The sequence below is a fragment of the Nyctereutes procyonoides genome, unplaced genomic scaffold (genome assembly GCF_905146905.1).
Source record: "Nyctereutes procyonoides isolate TBG_1078 unplaced genomic scaffold, NYPRO_anot_genome, whole genome shotgun sequence".
Classification (NCBI taxonomy): Eukaryota; Metazoa; Chordata; class Mammalia; order Carnivora; family Canidae; genus Nyctereutes; species Nyctereutes procyonoides.
Genome location: NW_026575048.1, coordinates 18877455 through 18895556, shown reverse-complemented (window position 1 = coordinate 18895556; position 18102 = coordinate 18877455). Strand labels below are relative to the sequence as shown.

The window sequence follows — 18102 nt, the reverse complement described above, 5'->3', positions numbered from 1 at the left end:
TAATATAATAGTTATGGAAATAAAGCTTCTTTTAAGGTGGTAATATCTAAGCTGGCATCTGGATAATATACAGGTGTTCTATAGGTTCCAGGAAATCTAGAGGGAGCAAGCATATGGAAAGGCCCTGGGGAAGCAAGACAGCATGGTAAACCTAAGGGACTCAAAGACGACCAGTAAACTTGGAGTAGATGGAACAGGAGCTCTAAAATGTCAATGAAATTGATAAAGAAGTTCTCTCAGATATAGACTAAGAAAAGAGTGTTCCTACCTTGATGCCAGTGTGTCACATGGCGATCCTTTCCTCTTATGTGAATCTGGGTTAGCAGGGTCGGATGAACTGTCCCCGAGGCCACTCATGTTGAAAAACTTCACACCTAAAAAGGAAGGACAACAATAAGAAATCTACCCTGGTGAGCTTTCTAACCACAGGGGAGGAGGAGGCTCCCTTAGGTTAGAAGATATCTAAACTCTGTAGTCTCTCAATGAATAGCTAATCACAGCTGTCATAAAAACCACTACATCTATACAAAAGCATAGAGTTAGTGTTTCTATACTTTTTTTTCTGTATCTATAAAACAAAATTAATAAGCCCTTATGAAATCATAAAGGTCAATTAGGATGAAAATATTATTAGAATCATGAAGTAGATACTGAAATTTTTTTCAGAGAAAAAACATCACTTTTAGATGTAAATGTAAAAACAATGTATAATCTGGAGTCAGATGTTTTTTATGTTCATTTTAGGTTATACTTTTAAAAGAATTTTAAACAACTTTTATTCATAAGGTTTGGGATGTTATACAATAGGAAAAATAAATAATACATATACAGATGAAGTTAAAGCAATGAACTAGATTTGGTACTTACCAACTTTGAATTCTATAGTCCTAACCTTGTGTCTATGAAGTCAGGCGACAAAGATCAAATGTTTAGTCTATGTTAGGATCTTGGTATAGATGCCAGAGAACACAAAGTCATTTCCCTGAGCATGCCAGCCAGGTCTCTCTCTCACATGTTGTGCCAGTTAGTGACTGCACTTACAGATCCCTTCTGACCTGTCCCTATCAACCACTATTCTTCATAGAATCCCTAACGACACTCAGAATTATATTCTCGGCCTTATATTTATCACTACCTTTTGTATTTTATTAGTGCCAAACAACACACCTCCTCCATTCTTTTTCACTCCACCTATTCTTGTAAAAGGAAAGAAAATTCTTGTTAAATGGGAAAAACCTTTAACTTTTCCTTAAATTATAAAATTATTAAGCCATGGCAGCTGTGCTTCTAAAGTTTCTTAAAAAAAGGCCAAGATCCTTGAGAATCTCTCACATGGTTTTAGTTAATACATCTAGTAAATCCTTTTCCTCTTGTCCTAAAACTTACTCTTACTCTGTCTCTAGCCCTTTCTCAATACCAAAGATTGTCAATCCCCCCTTTCAGTTATAAATAGCATCTAAAATTCTAATCACAATTTTATTATTTCATGCAACCAAAAGGGCACATTTTGAATTTCTCCCATATTAGAAGCACTGTTCATAAAAATCTCCAATGCCTAGGATTGGAGTCTTATAATTACTTTTTACTTTTCTCTTTTACTCCTGATTTCTAACTGGTATCTATGTCCTGTCAATTCTTCCTTAATAAGAGATCTTAGATCATCCTCTCCTTTATTTTCAAATATAGTTATGATTCCAGTTGGAACCAAATGCCTCATTCTGGATTAATGCAAGAACCGTGTATCTGGTTTCTCAATTCCAGTCACTCTCACTTCTAATCTGTCCTATAAACAGCACCTAAACCATTCCTGCTCAAATGTCATTTTCAAGGTATCAGTTCCCTGATGAATCAACTGGATCCCCCTACTGGAGCACAGTGGTTAAAAGCATGGACCTTGGGGTCAGAAGGCCTTAAGTTTAAATCTCAAAATAACCACTATCTGGGCGAAGTGTGTAATCTCCTTAACCTAATTCCTCATCCGTAACATAAGGGTAATAATTACCTTCACCTACCTTCAGATTTGCTGTGAGGACTAAATAGTGCATATAAAGAGCATACTGTAGCTCCTGGAGAAGCTGGCTATTGTTATCACCCCGTCTGTACACAGAGAGCTCCCTGAGGGGCAGTGTTCACTCAGTGGATAATTCATCCCAAACCTCTTCATCAATAAATACAACGGACATTTTCATTCCTTCATTTTACTAGGGCTCAATACTGCTAGCTATCATTATTATTATTATTACTTTACTGGACTACTTAGAGCAACATGTGAAATAGTTACCTTCTGAAACTTTGTCATCGATTGGCTTCTGTGATCCCAAACTTTCTTCATTTACTTAACAAATAAATCTATCCACCTATCATGCATCAGGCACTGTGCTAAAAGTTGAGCAAGTAATGGACAGCAAAAGAGAGGTTCCTGCCCTCATGCAGTAGGAGACATAAATAAGACACAAAAATAACACAGAATTTTAAATTGTGATAAAAATTACCAAGAAAAAGAATAGGGTTAATAGAAGCAATAGAGGAGACCTAATTTTAACTGGGGGATCACCTGAGCCTTCTCTGAAGAGGTGATGTTTAAGTTATTAACTGACAGATGAGAATTTAGTGTGGTTTTTCTTCTTACCTTATTCTGGTACTTTTCGCCCAATTCTTCGGAGTCAGAATTCCTCGTGGTCCTAACATCCTAAGGTCTCTTTTTCTCTCAGAGTATATACATTATCCTGCTGTGATACCACTCACTCAACATGATTTCAAAACACTTCTCTGTACTGACTATCCCTGAAACCCCATCTCTAGCTCACACCTCCTGGGTCTCAGATCCCTGATCCAATTCCTCACCATATATCTCTATCCAGATGTCACACAGGCACTTCAAATTCAACTTTCCAAAATGAACTTAACATTACCGCATGTATTTCTATTTCTCCTCTCAGTTGGTATGTTGGAGTCATTCTAGCCTCTTCTCTCATACCCCACATTCAAGCAGACACCAAGATTTGTCAATTTTTATTTCCTAAATATTTCCAAAATCCATTCCTTCTTCATATTCTCTCATCCCCTCCTGCTGGACTATTAAAGTAGCTTTCCAGATGGTCTCCTTGAAACACCAGAGTGGGCTATCAAAAATTTAAGTCTGCTCATCTCAATTTCTTGCTTAAAATCCTTCACTAAATCCTCACTGTCTGCAGGACATTTAACTTTGACATAATATACAAAGTTTCCATCAGCTCTCACCTATTGTGTGTCTATTATAGGACCCTGGTGAATTAAGTGACTAAACATCCATTCAATGAAGTATTTATAGATTTTTTTTTAAAAATATCTATTTATTTCAGAGAGAGAAAGAGAGAAATCATGAGCAAGGGGAGAAGCAGAGGAAGAAGCAGATTCCCCGCTGAGCAGGGAGCCTGATGCAGGGTTTGATCCCAGGATCATAACCTGAGCTAAAGGCAGATGCTTAGCCGACTGAGCCACCCAGTAAATTACAGATGTTATATACTATACTTTATGACATATATAAAATCTATAAGTTAATAGTTATACACACATGTAGATTACATACGTTAATTTTAGTTTTGAGCCTAAGGAAATACTTTTTTTTTTTTTAAGGAAAGACTTTAAAAATAAAATCTTTGGTATACTTCATGCTCCCTGGAAAGGTCAGAAAACTTTAAATTGATCTCAGTGGGTAGCCCTAACTTAACTTAGCAACAAATATTTATGGAGTTCCTGGTATATGCCAGCCTCTGTTTGAGGTACTAGGGACACAGCTGTGAACAAAATTTATAAAAATCATTGTCTTCAGAGAGGTTCATTTTATTGTAAGGGAGACAATAAATAAAATTAAAAGGTAAGTTATAGAGTATATTAGAAGGTGGTTAAGTGTTACAGAGAAAAATTAGGCGAAAATAGAGATATGTGTGAAAGTTCTGGAAGGGTCAGCAACTTTAAGCAGCATAGTTAGAAAAGGCCTCATTGAGAAGTTGAGATAGGAGCAAAGCCTTGAAGGAGGTGAGGGAAGGGAGAAAGGTATCTGGAGAAAGAGTGCTCCTGGCAGGGGCAGAGAGGGAAGAGCTGTAACCCTTAAGGCCAGAGCATAACTATGCTTTTTGAGAAACATAAAAGAGATCAATGTAGCTAGAACCAGAGAGTAAGGAACAGATGATCTCAGAAAGATCACAGGAGGCTATATCATGTAAGGCCATAAAAACCATTTTAAAGACTAGCTTTACTCTGACTGAATTAGGCAATCAGTGGAGGGTAAAGAACAGAGGAATGACAAGATCTGGTTTCCATTCTAAGACTTCTGCTACAAAGGGTAAGTACAATCTTTCTCATCTCAGTAATTTGGTATTTAAGTTTCCAACTGCTAAATGGGACTTTTTCATTTGGATATCTGTCACCTCAAACTCAACATTTATAAAATATGCTGGACTTTTAAATTCCAGGCTTCTATTAATGATGAATAATAAGGTGAGCTGCATTGTCATTTAATGTCATCATTAAAAAAAAAACTTGTTAAATCTCTTATGGTGGGAGAGAGGAAGGACCTATGATAAGGAAAATAATTACAATTTAAGCCTCAGCACAAAGGCAAATATGCCAGACTTGTAATATCAACCACCACAACAATAAAGATGTTAAACGATTCTGAAACCCAAACACAAAATAAGAGTAATCATTTGAGTAAAATATTACTATAATTAATATAATTGCTACCTTCTTTTCCTATGAAAATTCAAATAAGCCACTTCATTTTATATTCACATAGAAATAAAATGTAATGTTTTTAATGTATTAATATAAAAAAATGGAACTATGCAACAAATTTTGTAATAATGAAGGAACATTAACTAAAAGTAGAAATAGAAGAGAGAAGAAACAAAGCGGAAAATAAAGAGAAGAGTTTAGAGTTTACTAAACCAAAAGAAAAATAGCTAAGTCCCTACTTCCTGCTTAAGGACTACTTATTACTTCCTTATCTGTCCGTCTTTTCTGCCTCCAAAGACATTAAGTTATACTCATTTGAGAATTTACCCACTTGGAATTCTACTGGCTCTCAAAATAGAAAGGGCCATTTATTTCTTACTATACTATGCTATAAAATGTAATTCTCCTGCTTGCCTCCCCTTCTATATTATGAACTCAAAGCCAGTTACTAGATCTTTTTTTTACTGTATATCCATTGTCTAACAAAATGCCCAAGAGATACAGAAGCTAAAACAGGTGATCAGTTTGAAGTGACAAAACTACTTAACTAATACAACATTTAAAAGTTTAAAGGATATTTAAGATATTTTATGGTTAAATATTTTCTGGAATCCTTCATAAAACTCTGGAATTCTTTCTTATAATTGAGAAACTGAGCTCACTTGAAGTCCTTGTTACTCTGTTTTCAATGGAAAAAAAAAACCTGTTTTCTTGATCTAGAAATTGGAGAACATCTCTTCTAATTTTGTACCATTTGGGGGAAATTTCTTACAATTTTTCATAGTATTGTAGAGACATGAGGTCATGTTACAGTCATACAACTGTAAACATAAATAATACAATCTCACAGACTGTATCATTTTGAGCAACAAACGTTTTCAGATTTAAAATCAGATTCCCCATACTGTGCTCTCCCCTCAGACTACAGGCTGGAGACTGACATCTTCTAAATTTATCTGAGATTCTGGAACTGAGAAGATATTAGACAATAATTCAACAGCAGCCAGACAGGCAGCCTACCAAAATAAGAGCCAACACTAAGAAGCTATGAGAGTCACCAACAATGTGCTGATGATATGATTCTGGTATTAACTGCTTTCTATTTACAAAACACAATATACAGATAGTGGAATGCAAAACCTCTGATGAGTGAAAACTATTACAGCTGTTCTATTTGTGGAATGGCTTTACATTTGGCAGTAAGGGTACTTAAATAAGGTTCATTAAGAAAAGAAATGCTGGTTTCAGGAAACCAATTTGCATATCACCTTTTAAAAAAGAGCTAAGGTTTCTAAGTAAAAGTACTCTGTTGATTTGAAAAGAGTCACTAACTTATACCCAAACAACTTCAGGCCATCTGTAGAGAACAGTTTTAGGAATTAGAAACCACATCTATCTCAAATAAACCAGACAAAACCAACAGGTGGGGCTGAAGAAATAGATTAGTGTTTTGTATTTCATTTGAATTATAAATTTCTAGAACATAAGACATTTGTCACTCATTCCCCAGACTTAGCTGAGAACCACATAATTTGAAAAGTAACAACATGTTAGTAAATAACTCTAATAATATACTTTAAAATGGCTTAGCAGGCAATTAGGACAAAACAGCATTGATATGATGAGAGAGGCATTCTGCGAACTAAATCTCTCCAAGTTGACAGCTGTATGAAAAGAATCACACAGGAAAATCATGATAAGCAAAGAGCTTCTGCACTGGGCAACTGCCATGTGGAAACATTTCTCAGACTAACATCCTCAGACATCTACGGTCCTCTAAAAGATGTTTTCAATTTTTTTGTCTTTTCATTGCCTTGTCAATTGAAATCTTTCTCATGTGGTAAGTAAGTATGGGAACTTTGGGATTTTCACCACCCTTTTTATGGCTGAATAATTTTCCACTGTTTAGATATTCCACATTTTGTTTATCCATCAGCTGATGGACATTAGGTTCTTTCATTTCAGGAGCTATTTATCAATAAAGATCCTGTAAAAAATTTGTATGTATAAATGTGAGCATGTCTTCAATTCTCTTGGTATTCTTGGAATGGAACTACTAAGTCATATTGTAACTCTCTCCAGTTTTTAGAGGAACTGCCAAGCTGTCTCCCATAGTGCCTATACCATCTTAAATTTTTATCAGCAATGTACAATTGTTCTAATTTTTCCACATCCTCACCAAATTTGTTATTTTCTGTTTTGTAATTTTAATTCAGGCCATCCTAGGAGGTGTGAAATGGTATCACATTAGTTTTGATTTGCATTTATTTCCCTAATCATTAATGAAACTGAGCATCTTTTTCATGTGCTTATTGGCCATTTGTATATTTTCTTTGGAGAAATGTCTATTTAGGTCCTTTGCCCATTTTTAAATTGGGTTGTCTTTTTATTGTTGAGTCATAAGAATTCTTTTTTTTTTTTTATAAATTAATTTTTATTGGTGTTCAATTTACCAACATACAGAATAACACCCAGTGCTCATCCCGTCAAGTGTACCCCTCAGTGCCCGTCACCCATTCACCCCCACCCCCCACCCTCCTCCCCCTCCACCACCCCTAGTTCATTTCCCAGAGTTAGAAGTCTTTATGTTCTGTCTCTCTTTCTGATATTTCTCACACATTTCTTCTCCCTTCCCTTATATTCCCTTTCGCTATTATTCATATTCCCCAAATGAATGAGAACATACACTGTTTGTCCTTCTCCGGTTACTGTGGCCAAGTTCAAAAAGGGTGTTGCCTGAGTTCTCCTCTGGGATTTTGATGGAATCTTGTCTCACATTTAGATCTTTCATCCATTTTGAGTTTATCTTTGTGTATGGTGCATGAGAGTGGTCCAGTTTCATTCTTCTGCATGTGGATGTCCAATTTTCCCAGCACCATTTATTGAAGAGACTGTCTTTCTTCTAGTGGATCGTCTTTCCTCCTTTATTGTATATTAGTTGAGCATAAAGTTCAGGGTCCACTTCTGGGTTCTCTGTTCTGTTCCATTGATCTATATGTCTGTTTTTGTGCCAGTACCACACTGTCTTGATGAACACAGCTTTGTAGTACAACCTGAAATCTGGCATTGTGATGCCCCCAGATATGGTTTTCTTTTTTTAAAATTCCCCTGGCTGTTTGGGATCTTTCCTGATTCCACACAAATCTTAAAATAATTTGTTCCAACTCTCTGAAGAAAGTCCATGGTATTTTGATAGGGATTGCATTATACGTGTAAATTGCCCTGGGTAACATTGACATTTTCACAATATTAATTCTGCCAATCCATGAGCATGGAATATTTTTCCATCTCTTTGTGTCTTCCTCAATTTCTTTCAGAAGTGTTCTGTAGTTTTTAGGGTATATTTTGAGAACCATTTGAATGGTAAATGGTTCCCCAACCTTTTATTTTCAGGTTGTAGGTGTCCTTCTGTCTAAAATGAGTCTCTTGTAGACAGCAAATAGATGGGTCCTGTTTTTTTATCCAGTCTGAAACTCTGCGCCTTTTGATGGGGTCATTAAGCCCATTCACGTTCAGAGTTACTTGAACTTCTTCTTAAAGGGGAGTTTTAAGAGTCCCCCTTAAAATTTCTTGCAGAGCTGGTTTGGAGGTCACATATTCTTTCAGTTCCTGCCTGTCTTGGAAGCTCTTTATCTCTCCTTCCATTTTGAATGAGAGCCTTGCTGGATAAAGTATTCTTGGTTGCATGTTCTTCTCATTTAGGACCCTGAATATATCCTGCCAGCCCTTTCTGGCCTGCCAGGTCTCTGTGGAGAGGTCTGCTGTTACCCTAATATTCCTCCCCATGAAAGTCAGGAACTTCTTGTCTCTTGCTGCTTTAAGGATCTTCTCTTTATCTTTGGAATTTGCAAGCTTCACTATTAGATGTCGAGGTGTTGAACGGTTTTTATTGATTTTAGGGGGGGATCTCTCTATTTCCTGGATCTGAATGCCTGTTTCCCTTCCCAGATTGGGAAAGTTTTCAGCTAGGATTTGTTCAAATACATATTCTGGCCCTCTGTCCCTTTCGGCGCCCTCGGGAACCCCAATTAAACGTAGGTTTTTCTTCCTCAGACTGTCATTTATTTGCCTTAATCTGTCTTCATGGTCCCTTAATTGTCTGTCTCTTTTTTCCTCAGTTTCCCTCTTTGCCATCAACTTGTCTTCTATGTCACTCACTCGTTCTTCTGATTCTTTCTTTTGAAGTGAGGTTTTCCTTCTAGTCATTTTGCTCAGTGCAGAGTGGCCAGAAACAAGTTGTATTGGAACACGGGGGAGTATCACTGGTCCGTCCAGCTGGTCTTCTGGGGGAGGGGCCTGCTGTGCTGATTCTCAGGTGTTAGCACTTGGGGGAGCTGCTCTGCCCCTGCCTGCTGCAGGGCTCAGCGGGGGTTGTTTACCCCAGGGAGGAACAGCAGCAGTTGCTATGGCAACTCTGGAAGCCTGGATTCAGCCTCCGAAGGAACTACGGGGCTCGGGGCTCTCGGCTCTCCGTCCGCAGGGCCTGGAGGCTCCGGGGCGGGGCCGCTGATGTGCTCAGCTCGGGGCAGGAGCGTCCTTGCTGTCCTGGGCCCTCCCGGCCTCTGCCTGTCCCGGGGGAGGCCGGATCCTGGGCTGTGTCCCGGCGCCCTGTGCTCCGGGGCCTGCGCTGTTGGATTCGCGCTCCCGCCCCGCAGCCCCCTCCCTGGAGCCGCTCCCGAGCCCCTCCGAGCTGCTCCGGTTGGTCCCTCCGTGCGCGCTGCAGCCCTTAGGGAGCTCGGAGCACTCTCCTGCGCTCAGGTGTGTGTTAGTGTCCCCGGGAGCCCGAGGGCATCCCCGCTCTCCTGGGTCCTGCTCCAACTCCCTGCGAGCCCCTTTCCGCCCGCCCGGATAGGTTGGTGCAGCTCCTGCTCCTCCGGGACGGGGCTCTCCTGTCCTGGGGACACTCGCCCCGGGCTCAGCCCGGCTCCTCGTGGGGCCCCTCCCCCTCGGAGGCCTTTTGTTTCTTTATTTCTTTTTCCCCGTCTTCCTACCTTGATAGAAGCTGAACTCTTCTCACTGTAGCATTCCAGCTGGTCTCTCTTTACATCTCAGGCTGAATTCGTAGATTTTCAGGATGGTTTGAAGGTTATCTAGGTAACTTGGTGGGGACAGGTGATTTGGGGACCCTGCTCTTCCGCCATCTTGCCCCTCCCCCAAGAATTCTTTATATTAGAGTACTAAGCCTCTACCAGATATATGACTTGCAAACATTTTGTTTTATGAACAAAGTCTTTATAATTTTGATGAAATCCAATTTATTTACTTTTTCTTATTGAGTAAGTGCAATGTCTTTACTTCCTTAGAGACAGTTTCTATTGATTGCTATTTTTCCTGTGTATATGCCTTACTTTCTTGTTTCTCTGGATGTTTCCTATTTTTTTTTTTTTTGTTAAAAACTAGATATTTTGAAGCTAATGCCCAAAGATTTTGTTCAATATCTGGAAACAAAAAGTCACTCTGAATCCACAAAACCAGAGACCAGAACTCAGGTGGTGGCTATCCTTGGCCCAGAGAGGAATCCTTGCCCCAATAAGACTCTGCCATAAATGGTTTGCCAGTATCTGAACTCTATGGCCAGGAATAAAAAATAAAGGCAAAAATGGATTCAAAGCAACAAAGACATCATTTTATCTTATTTCACTGATTCTATAAAACATCAGATTTTTTTAAAAGAAAATTCTGTGCAAAATCTTACATATATTATGTTAATAATAAATGCATTATCAAGGACTTGGTAACTTAAATTCTAAAAATATGTAGTTTTTGAAAAACGATTTAATAAATTCATATTTACCACTAAAAGCTTATTTTAGAGATTAAGAAAAATGCTTTCTTTGCATTATAGTTTCTAAATGGAAAGAGGAAAGATTAAGTTTTGAAGAGCCATAAAAGTTTATTTTTTGTTTTCTATTAACATAAATACAGGAAAAAGAAAAATCAAATTACTTTTAAAACCCAATATTTTAAATTCCTCACATTGACTTTAAAATTTAATTTTTTGAAATAAAAAATAAACACGCATTCACCTTGTTAAAATATCCTGTTGTATCTGTGCCTGAGGAAAGATAGTCAGCATATGAAATATATATTTGTGGCAACTATCTTATTAAGACAACTGGGCAGAAACACCCTCAACATTTCCTTAGAAATGCATTAAACTAGATGATTCCAGTTATTCTACAACATTGGGTAATTGTATATACAATATATCATGTCTTCCAAAAATCAGTTCCATATCTTTCTAACTGTGGAAAATATGTTGGTATTTCTTTAAAAAATAAATAAATAAAAGAAATTAAAATTAGTCTTCCTGACCACAGCTCTTTTTAGCTGTGTAAACAAAAAAATAAGTTTATTTACTTGCAGAGTAAAGTTTTTAATAGTTTAGTAAAGAAGTAACAGCCTTAAAAAAAGAAAATGGTGATCAGAAAGACAAAACTAAGCAATACAAATTTCACTGTCTCTCTCTTCCCATCAATTTCACCCTCTTTCAGATTCAAATATTAATGAGCAGAAAATCAGCTAAAAGTTGCGGCCAGAAGAGAATAACGATCAGCATTAGACACAGATATCCTCTCTCTCCCTCCCCCTCTTGTCCCTGCTCACACATGTGCTCTCTCTCTAAAATAAATAAATATTTAAAAAAATTATTCCAAAATCTAAAATAAGAGTTAAGCCTCTGATCAGAAGCTGTTCAATTTCCCTCAAATATTTTAGAAACTCATTTTGGAATACAGTATGTTTAAATGTACATATATAGACCAATAAAAGAAAAATAAATATACTAAAATTTGATCCTTAAAGTTATAAGGTAGCAGAAGTACCAAAGTAATAGAGCTACATACTAATTATTTGCCAAAACAATGGAATTATATTTTGAGGGCACTAGAAAATGATCAAGTCAGGTAAACCTCCAGTTAATTTCAGGGCCATCCCCCCAACTGCAGAAGGGGCATGAATAAAATCACAATATAAATGTACATAAAATCTTCATTGCTTAAATTTATAGAAGAATATATATTTTTTAAGCCTAGCTTGAAATTTAAGTTATCTCACTTGATTCATTTATATTTCACAAAACCTTATTAATACCCATTGGGAAATGAAAAATAAATCCCCAAGCATTTCAGGGGAATAGCTGGTTAAATAGCATTAATATTTCCTCAATGATCATACTAATTGAGCTAGTCATACCCCTTCCAGTGCAATGCCCAAAGAAAGACTAACTATAAACAAGTGAAATTCAAATTTCACTTTCCAGTGTTCTTGACAGAATAACAACTTTGGAAATAATACTTATATTTCAGGATCAATGGAAAATAATGCAAACGTTCAGAATCAGAGAGACTCTATCAATTGTCATCTAGTGCACTGCTTCTCAAATTTTTTTATTATAGGCACTTAAGAATATACAAAATGGAGACGCCTATGTGGCTCAGTGGTTGAATGTCTGCCTTCGGCTCAGGGCATGATCCCGGGATCCTGGGATTGAGTCCTGCATTGGGCTTCCCACAAGGAGTCTGCTTCTCCCTCTGCCTGTCTCTCTCTGCTTCTCTCTCTCTCTGTGTGTCTCTCATGAATAAATAAATAAAATCTTAAAAAAAACAAATAAGAAAGAACATACAAAATGCCTATCTTACCTGTTTCCATTTGCATAGTATAAAGTCAGCAACAAAGTATTTGAGAGGAACAAAATAATAAAAAGGTTCACAAAAAAGGAGGCCTACTAATATCCATTTAGAGGATATGACAATGTAATAATACAGTGTTTATGCATTTTATATGTATAACTCATTTTTTCCTCACAAATGCTCTATGAAGTATGTATTATTATTTCTACTTACAGAATCACTGAGTTCAACAGCTTTATCTTACTGATAAACTACTGTCTGACAATGATGATGATGATGATGATGATGATGATGATGACCAACACTTACAGAGCATTTACTATATGCCAATCATTGTTCTAAGCATCTAATTTACTTATAAAACCTTACTAATTCATTCACTCATAAAATACGATAGGTAATACTATAATCCATTTTAGAAATGAGGAAACCAAGGCACAGAAACATTTTTTAATCAGCTCAACATTGTCAAGTGGCAGGGATAAAAATCATTCTTAGGCAGTTTGATTCCAGATTCTGGCTATGCTTTATTTCAACTTATATAACTAAGCTACAGGCACATAACTGATAAGTAGAAAAGCCAAAGATATATTCTCAACTTTTGCTTCCACACTAAAATGCTTCTTCATTAGTTTTCCCAGAAGAGCTGACATTAAATTATGCCACCTCTAGAAATCCTGGGTGGTATTTATAAGAATCTCAAACATAAGAAGAGAGAGACTTCTCAATTCTTAGACCAAACATCATACAGAAATAAATAAAATTGATCCTATGTCTAATCCTGACTTCTCTCACCATTATAAAACAATTATTTCCTATAAGATGTGATTCACTTTAAAATGAAATGTGCTATTTCTCTACGATAAAAAAATTGTGCCATTACAAATCCTATTTTTTGTCCAAAAGCTAATAAATCTTGCTGGATTTTAAGATTATATGTATACATACACACACATATAAAATTCTTTTCAATACTGTCCAAATCATCTTTAGGAATCTATCTTTTGGATTTTGGGGCCCCTACCATGTTTTAACAGACTTTCTCCTGAAAAAAATCTTTATAGGTTTTGTTCTACCAGATAAGGTTCTCAGTTAAGAAATCTATGAATCTCCAAAGTCTCACACATCATATAGTCTCTTCAGAAAGAAACACAGATAGAAACAGATATTGAGCTCAAAATGAGTGCTACTATACAAAACAGCTGGTCTGTTCTCTTCCAAAATGTCAATTTTATGGAAGACAAAGAAAAGCTGATAAATAATTCTAGGTTAAGAAACCAAAGAGCAGTCACAACTGCACAATGTGTGATTCTGGATCAGACGACTGATAAAATTCTAATATGAACTATAAATGAAATAATAACAATAATGAAAATGCTTCCTGAATTTCATTATTATATTGTGGTTAAGTAGGAGAACATACTGAATATTTAGGAGTAGAAGATCACAAATGTCTATAGGTCTCAAATGATTCATCATCATCATAATGGCGGTGGTGGAAGAGGAGGAGCAGAAACAATAGTAAATATACAGAGAGATAAAGAAAATGTAACAAAATGTTTAGAACTGGTGAAAGTGGTAGGAGGCATACAGAGGATACCAATCTTGCAACTATATGGCAAGTTTAAAATTGTTTTTGATAAATGTTAAAGGGAAATAGAAAATATAGAAGTTTTCATTGTGATATGAAGAAAAGAGACTTTCTGAGAGTCACTCAATGAACAATGAGTATGGAAAAAGACACCGATACCAGAGATCAATCATTATATCATTCTGTTTTCTCTCCCTTTCTCTTTCATGAAGTCAAGGTACTAACATTCCCTTCCTGAAAACTATTAAAGAGAGGGGTCTCCTATATGATTAAAATTTATCTTACTTATATAATACAGCCTACTCTGCAAAACGGCTTAATAATCAAAATGCTTTATTATTTCTCTCTCTTTATTGAGAATCAACAATCTGATTTCAAATAACAGAAAACATAAATTAATAAATACAAGGTATCATCAGTTCATAAAAGCCAGAAATCTGGAGTGTGTTCTAGAAACCAATGAGATTTTAGAGTGAGAAGTAGCAGGATCAAATGAGTATTTTCTCAAATCATTTTGCACATCCAGTCCCTGCTTTAAAGCTCTCTGCCAAAAAAATAGTCTTGCCTTCATCTCCCAAGTTCATTGTTTATTCCAAACATTGGTATTGCTTGTCAGCCAACTAAATTTAACTGTCTCTGACTTCTAAGATTGTTACACCCCACTATTCAAGTTGGTGGCTATCACTCTCCATGGTGACAACTTTCTCCTTTAAAGTGAGTAGGTGGTATAGAGCTGAGGCAGGGATGAGGGGAGTTTCTGGGGGTGCTGATATTGTTTTACTTCTTAACGTTTAACAAATTTGTTTGCATGTGATAATTCAAGAGTTCTATATTTAAAACTTGTAACTTTTATCTGTATAATGTCATAATTCAATTAAAAATATTTTAATTTAAAAAACCTCTCACTGGAAGTCTTCCACTTACTGATTAATCAGTTTCTGATTAACCTTCAGCTTTTTACCTACTGTCTTGGCTTGATGCATGTTTATCTTTCTAACTATAGGCTGCTATGATCATTGTCATGTTCATGGATACACAAGTATTCTTCCCTCAGCTCACAAACTCTTAGAAAACAACTATGTAAAAATGCCCAAATGTAAAAAATGGGCACCAAATATAGATTTAATGACTGCATACAAGTTAGAAATATATAGACCAAATCTAAGGATGACTTACCCACTTGCCATTTTTAATTCAATAATGGTCACATTGTAAAATATAGATATGAATCCTATATTCATTTAAATGTGCATTAAAGTGATTCATAAAATGTAATCTAGAACTTCTCTAATATTTTCCTTTAGGAATATCAGCACATGTTTTATAATAACCTTGAAGCTCTCAAATCAAATACATATTTCCATTAACAAAAAGAGTCAACAGGTAATCATTTTTCCCTCCATACTTTTTGTAGAGACAAAGCTCTTTTAAAAGAAGAAGTACAATTCCCACCTGGGAGACTTCTTTGTTCATAATGAGTCCTCAAAACAGATATGGTCAAGTCTAATATTCCAGAAGGTAGCTTCCAGGGTAGTGGGGTAGTGAGGTTTCCAGAGATGGCTCTAGTTTTCTTCACTCTCACCTCATTTAAGGCCAATTATGCAAACAACTAAAAGGAGAAGAAAAAAAATAAAAGCAGAAAGGAAGTTAGATTGACATATTATTTTCTAAGAAATGACAAAGGTCAGAAATGTGCATAAAGAAAGAAAATCCAACTTGTAAGGTGATCCGGAAAAATACTTCCAAAAGACAATGGATGAAGATATGATTTTACAGCAGACATCCTTTCCGGTGATTAGGTACATATGGATATGTATTAGATACATATAGATGGCCTCTTACCTTCACCAGAAGTTGTATTAGTGGTACAGAGAGATCTAGGTACATACTACTCACCTACCCCCAAAGTGACATCCTATATAACTGTAGTATATTATCATAAACTGAGAAACTGACCGGCACAATACAAATATCTAGACTACAGATCTTACTTGGGTTTTGCCAGTTTTTTTCATTCACTCATTTTACATATAGATACTAGGTATATATCTTTGTTTATAACTCTATGGCATTTTAGTACATGTAAAGATCCATATACTATACCCCCACTTAGATTCCCTTAGCTGTTTATAATCACACCCTCCTGTCCTTTCCTTAATTCCTGGCAACCACTTATCTGTCCTTTATTTCTATAATTTTGTCACTTTGAGAATCTTAAAAAAAATGAATTAAACAGTATGGGAACAAAGCTGCTATAAATAATTATGTACAGGTTTCTATGTGAACATAAGTTTTCATTTCTCTAAAATAAACACCCAGAAATGCAATTGCTGGATGGTATGGGTGTGTATTTACTACCCAGTAATTTAGAACAAAAACCAGGGATCCCTGGGTGGCGCAGCGGTTTGGCGCCTGCCTTTGGCCCAGGGCGCGATCCTGGAGACTGGGGATCGAATCCCACGTCAGGCTCCCGGTGAATGGAGCCTGCTTCTCCCTCTGCCTGTGTCTCTGCCTCTTTCTCTCTCTCTCTCTGTGACTATCATAAATAAATAAAAATTTAAAAAAAAATTTAAAAACCAACACAATTTCTAAAAAAAAAATCTAAAATATCATCAACAAAATCTAGGACGCAATAAAAAATTTCTAAACATGCTAAGAAGTTAAAATTTTTAACTCAAGATCAGGAGAAAAATCCTATTACAAGATGATCTAGATGTTTGAATTAACTGACAAGGATATTAAAACAGTTAATACAAGCATGTTCAAGATATTTTGATGAGTGAGCAGATGAGAAATACTGGCAGTAAATGGGAAAAAAAAGAAATAAATGAAAATTCAAGAGTTAGATAGTTCAGTATAAAAATTGTCAAATTCACTGAATAGGCTGAATCTACTATTATTAGCTAATAAGAGATGTAAGATGGCACAAAAAGAAGTTGGTGAAGTCAAAATAATATTCAATCCAAACTCAAGACAATTCAAACAAATTAAAACCAACAGTTTAAAAGATTAAAACAATCATTAATACTCTGGCAAGACTGTTCAAGAAAACCAAAAGGCAACACAAATTATCAATATAGGAGAAATATCACTTCTGATACTACAAATATAATGTTTTAAACTATATAATGCAAATCAATCCAGTAACTGAGATAAAATGAAAAATCCCTTAAAATTACCAAAATTACTACGGAAATAAATGGAATGCTATCTATTAAAGAAACTATTTCATAATTATAACAAAAACAAAATACAAAATACCACAAAAACAAAACTCTAGCCCCAGATGGCTTCACTGGTGGGCTCTCTCAAACATTTAACGAAGTAATAATAAGAATCTTACATACTTTCTAGAAAACAGAAAAGAGATACTCTCCAACTTGTTTTATTAAATAAGCAAATCCCTAACGCCAAAACTTGACAAAGATATTACTAGAAAAGAAAATCAGCCTCATGAATACAGACGCAAAATAATAAATTGAACCCAGCAATATATAAGAAGGATAACATACCTTGATCATTGTGGTTTATCCAAGAAATATAAGTTTGGTTTAAAATTCAAATATCAGTTAATGTAATTTACCATGTTAACAGAATGAAAAGATATAAACATTTCAACAGATACAGAAAAAAATCTGACAAAAATCAGTACCTATTCATGATAAAATTCTCAGCAAGCTAGGAATTAAAGAATTTATTATTTTTTAAGATTTTATTTGTTATTTCATGAGAGACACAGAGAGAAAGAGAGAGGCAGAGACACAGGCAGAGGGAGAAGCAGGCTCCATGCAGGGAGCCTGACGTGGGACTCGATCCGGGGTCTCCAGGATCAGGCCCTGGGCTGAAGGCGGTGCTAAACCACTGAGACACCAGGGCTGCCCAAGGTAACTACTTTAATATGATAATCAAGAGGATGAATGAAAAATCTACATCTAGTTTTTATATAATGGTGAAATATTGGGAGTTTCTAATATTAGGAATAAGGCAAGAATGTTCACTCTAGCTACTTCATTATTTTTTTAAATTTTATTTTTAAGTAATCTCTACGGCCAATGTGGGGCCCAAACCCACAACCCCAATATCAAGAGTTGCACGCTCAACTGAGAGAGCCAGTCAGGCACCCCATAGCCAGTTCATTATTATAATGGATGTACTGAAGGTCCT

At 36.0% G+C, this 18102-nt stretch overlaps 1 protein-coding gene across 9 annotated transcripts in view; it reads right to left on the bottom strand.

Moving 5' to 3' along the window:
- Positions 1-18102, bottom strand: part of NCOA1 (nuclear receptor coactivator 1) — a 245257-nt gene that overhangs the window by 93791 nt on the left and 133364 nt on the right. For 8 of the 9 annotated variants that reach the window (XM_055327207.1, XM_055327201.1, XM_055327209.1 and 5 more), the window contains 2 exons: positions 15391-15547; positions 269-374 (listed from right to left, as the gene is read on the bottom strand). In XM_055327207.1, the coding sequence (XP_055183182.1) occupies positions 269-357 (89 nt within the window). In that variant the 5' untranslated portion in view covers positions 358-374; positions 15391-15547. The remainder of the gene's footprint in view (positions 1-268; positions 375-15390; positions 15548-18102) is intronic. The other variant, XM_055327206.1, reaches the window with a different exon arrangement.